The sequence below is a fragment of the Populus nigra genome, chromosome 7, assembly GCF_951802175.1.
Source record: "Populus nigra chromosome 7, ddPopNigr1.1, whole genome shotgun sequence".
In the NCBI taxonomy this organism is placed as follows: domain Eukaryota; kingdom Viridiplantae; phylum Streptophyta; class Magnoliopsida; order Malpighiales; family Salicaceae; genus Populus; species Populus nigra.
This window is the reverse complement of record NC_084858.1, coordinates 13,435,933-13,440,473: the sequence shown is the minus strand read 5'-3', so window position 1 is coordinate 13,440,473 and position 4,541 is coordinate 13,435,933. Positions and strand designations below refer to the sequence as shown.

At 35.3% G+C, this 4,541-nt stretch overlaps 2 protein-coding genes across 2 annotated transcripts; one reads left to right on the top strand and one right to left on the bottom strand.

Moving 5' to 3' along the window:
* The first annotated feature begins 207 nt into the window (after positions 1 to 207).
* On the top strand, positions 208 to 768 carry LOC133698616 (stress-induced protein KIN1-like). Its single transcript, XM_062121608.1, has 3 exons — positions 208 to 267; positions 362 to 430; positions 694 to 768. The coding sequence occupies exons 1-3, from the start codon at positions 208 to 210 to the stop codon at positions 766 to 768; spliced, it is 204 nt and encodes a 67-aa protein (XP_061977592.1).
* A 1,765-nt stretch (positions 769 to 2,533) lies between these two features.
* LOC133700075 (NAC domain-containing protein 101-like) lies at positions 2,534 to 3,697 on the bottom strand. The gene is made up of 2 exons (XM_062123638.1): positions 2,753 to 3,697; positions 2,534 to 2,656 (listed from the first exon to the last, which is right to left on the bottom strand). The coding sequence occupies exons 1-2, from the start codon at positions 3,695 to 3,697 to the stop codon at positions 2,534 to 2,536; spliced, it is 1,068 nt and encodes a 355-aa protein (XP_061979622.1).
* Positions 3,698 to 4,541: the final 844 nt, after the last annotated feature.

Here is a 4,541-nt window from a genome sequence, read left to right as displayed (position 1 = left end):
ATGTTAGTCTAAGTAATTTACACATTTCAGCCATCACTCCCCGCAGCATTTTACGTGTCCAGCATTGGCCTGGTTTTAATCACTATAAATTAAGGCAACCATGGTTCATGTTTATTACCGAAAGTTGTGTGTTTTCAATCTTTCGAGTGTTTTAGCTTTAAATTCGTTTGTGTTCTCTCAATCTTTCAAAGATATCAATAACCAAAAATGGCTGACAACACCCAGAAGATGAGCTACCAAGCTGGTGAGACCAAAGGCCAAGCTCAGGTTAGCTTATGAATTTCTTTCTCTATTTTGCTTTTGTTTTTATATATAAATTAATGTGTAATGCTCTATAGCATATCGATTTTGTTTGTTTCAGGAGAAGGCCAGTAACTTGATGGACAGAGCTGACAATGCTGCTCAATCTGCAAAGGAAGCAGTGCAAGAGGTTCACATATTTTTGTTCAATCTCATTTCTATATTTTTTTAGAGAAATCATTCTCACCACAATGGCACAATGGATTGTGCATAAGATTTAATAATGACAATAAACCAAAAAGGAAAGGAAAAAAAGAGTGTTGAATAAAATTTGCAACACTCTAAGTGTTAATTAGTTGCATATTTTGGCACAGATATTCTTAGCGAGTGAGTTTGCAGTAGGGTTTTTTCTTTTTCTTTTTTTTAAATTTTGATAGTTCCTTCTTTGTGTAGGCTGGTCAGCAGGTGAGGGCTAAGACACAGGAAGCTGTTGAAGGAGTAAAGAATGCGACTGGCATGAACAAGTGAAGCTGGATCGATGGAGTCCAATGATCGTCAGCTGCATGAAATTTAGAAATTAAATGCAATGTTCATCTATTCACCACGTTGTTTTTGTTTTTTGTTTTTTGTTTCTGTCTTTCCTTTTGTATAAAGAAGAGAGCTCTCTGATCTGCAGTTCTCTCGTGAGTTTGTAGGCACATGCATGTTTTACCCTCATTAGAAAAATTTTACTTTAAGTTCACTACATGTTCAAATGTTTCAGTTTATGAAATCATAACAGTGTCAGCTTAGTGCTTCATCAATTGACCCAATATGTCCAAATGGCCTAATATGCCAATTCCATTCTTAAATCTATTTGATTACAACAAATATTATGCCTTCTCAAATCAATCGGTAGCTTTGTCGGTGAATTTAACATATTATTTCCAAGAAATGCTATCGATGTTTTTATTTATTTGTTGGTATATTTATCAGTAAATATAATATATTACTGTTATAATACCATTTATAATTTTATTGGTGTGTTACTATTAACAATGATATTTGCAGTAATTTTTTTTTAACTTTCTGCAATATATCAATAATTTAATTTTATTGGTAATCCCATCAGTAATAGTAATATTTATAGTAATTCTTTTCTGATCTCTGAAATATACTAATAGATTTAATAATGAAAAAATTAGATTCCCATCAGTAATAGTAATATTTATAGTAATTCTTTTCTGATCTCTGAAATATACTAATAGATTTAATAATGAAAAAATTTGATTGGTAAATATCACCGTAATATACATGAAAAAAAACCAATTAGTATTTTTATTTGTATTTATTAATTTTCTAATACTAATTTACATCATTTTGACTTAGGCTATTTAACCCAATCCATTTTCCTATACATCAACAAATCTCAAGCTAGGGAACAAAAAACTTTCTATTATATGCTCCATAGTAAAATTGTTAATAATTAGTTGAGAAAAATAGCAACAAAAGAAAAGAAAATGTTGGATTATTAGGGATTTTGGCATGGCAAAACAAGACCAGTATAACATATGCCATGTTTTATCTGTTTGAATTGCTTTGTCATGAAACATGCAAAAACACTTGATCACGTCCATGTTTAATGATCTTCACAGCATGGAATTCATTATCGTCTGTATTTAGACCAAAGAAATAACTCTCACCCCTGGTGGTGGGTTTAACATGATATCTTTTTTAATATATTTTTTATTAAAGCAAATCAGCCCATTGATGCATGAAACTTGTTTTTTTTTTTTTTTATAAAGTTTGTATTTGGTAATTTTATGGGTGTGGAATATGTATGAACTCGAACACTGTACAGTTTCTCTGGCAGCCTTATCCGAGTTTCAGTTTATGACTTCCTTAAATTGTATAAAACAAATTCAAGCCTACATATCAGGCTAAACACTATCAGTTTAAGCATGCAAACAGAAATGTAATGATTGAAAACAAATTATTAAAATTCAAATAAAAAACTAAAATAGTATTTAAAGACAATTATTAAAATTCAAATAAAAAACTAAAATAGTATTTAAAGACAATGTTAAAACCAAAAAGTTAATGAACCCTTTTTTTTTTTCAGAAGTATATATATGCATTGGTTATAGAAGTCCAGTGTAGGCGGGACTTTGGATGAAGCTAGACTTCATCCTTAGATAAAATTACATCAAATCAGAGTTGCTGTAGGTTTTAAACTGCGGAAGTATAGGTAACGGATTCTCTTGAATTTCCAGCAGTAGCATTATCCATTATAGAGCACTACAATAAAAAAACCTCATACGGGCTCTCCATACAAAAAGGATTGTAGATCATCTCGAACTTCATTTTCTTGAACCAGGCATGTTGGATTTGCTTGCGGCAGCTGTTGCGAAAACAACCCTCTCCAACCGCTGTAAGGCTGGAACCAGAAACTTGGGCGTCAAGATGATAACCGTCAGCATCAATTGCAAGGGATTCAACCGGAGTCAATCCTTTTGGTGTAGAATTAATGAACCTCATCAGCCTCAGGTGTTGTTTGAATGAACGGAACCCCATCTGCCAAGTCAGAGCCACCATCGAAATCCAGCAGTCGAAGAAGCTCTCGATGGTAATCATCATCCTCCTCTGTTGCAGAAGGCTCCTCATCATTGTCGATGCACACGACCTTATTTGATTGCAAGTTCTCTGCACAACTTGAAGTGGATACAGTTGGTTCTGCAACGTTGATAGTTGATGCAACGGAACTGACAGCCACCTGATCATTGTCAAAGTCCTGAACAAGTTGATGAGAAAACGACTCCAAATTGTCAAATGTCACCCCATTATACACGATCTCAGATTCAGTTTCGGCCGCCGCCTCGAAACCCGTGATCTGTTGCTGGTGATAGCCTTCACCAACCCTGGCCTTCTGAGATATGGTGTTTGTTGTATCATCAACACCGTCAGCTTGCCTTCTCCTCTTTTTGGTCGTTTGTGTGTGGCTCTTGTTGTCTTCTTTCCTTCTCAATTGACACAGAACAATGACTTGAGAAAGGGATGGCAAGCTATACTCGTACATTGTCCAGCCGTAGCCATGTTGGCCAGACTGAGTGCTTTGATAACTGAAGCTTTTCCTGATGGCTGTGACAGAGCAATGTTCGTCAATAGCAACACCAATAGCTCGGTCAGTGTCTTCTCTATGCCATGTTGCAGGGCCACCGGCAATTTTGCGGGTGACATGGGAAGTGGGGCTTTTCTTTTTGAGGTTAGTGAAGAAGAAGACATCTTCTCCTTGGAGCCTGTGGAAGGCGTTCCAAATTTGCAGAGGTTGATAGGCGTAGATGTCACAATCTCTAACAGGAGCGGAGGTGATGAAGAGAGGGTTGGTGACCTTTGGGTAGAGATAGAATTGGACCAGTTCTTGATCAGTGGGAGAGAAGCGGTAACCAGGGAGTAGGGTTTGCGGTAGAGAGAAATCCATTCTTATGTAATTTAGTTATAAAATACAGAAGAAAGTGAGGTGATGCTATCTCCCCAGACTCGTTTATATATGTATTTTTAGGTTTTTTTGTTGTTGTTGTGGCGGTGGCGCTTCCAAAGGTCTTTGAATATATTTGTTAACTAAATTAACAGAATTCCTTTTTTTTTTTCTGAAAGGAGTCAGTTAGAGTCCGTTAACGTTAAAGCTAGCAACTGAACTGAAGTGAGCACACGGTGCCGGACAAGAGAAGCGGAGCTGAGGTGTAGTGTTTGTATAAAGAAAGGAGAGAGTAGGAGGAGGAGGAGGAGGAGGGTATGGGTGTGTGTGTGTATGTATGAACTCGAACAGACAGTTTCTCTGGCAGCTTTATCCGAGTTTCAGTTTATGACTTCTTTAAATTGTGGAAAACAAATTCAAGCCTACATATCAGGCTAAGCACTATCAGTTTAAGCGTGCAAACAGATATGTAATGATTGAAAACAAATTATTAAAATTCAAATAAAAAACTAAAATAGTAGCAAACATATATAAACGATAACTATCAGAATTAATAATATTAATATAGAGTAGCAAACATATATAAAAGATAAACCATTGTCAATACAATACGACGTCATATAAAACGAACAGCGCCAACAGTTGAGAAAAAAGGTAGGAATTCGATAGCCACAAACATGATTTTATAGATAAATTGGCAAAGTGTTCCTTACAGATTGTAGCTTGTATGGAAACTTATTTACACGCTAACAGATTGTAATTAAATCATAAACAGAAAAAGATCATGTTGAATATTAAAACTGAAATGCACAGACAATTAATTAACTCTTCCCTCTCGTCAGTTATT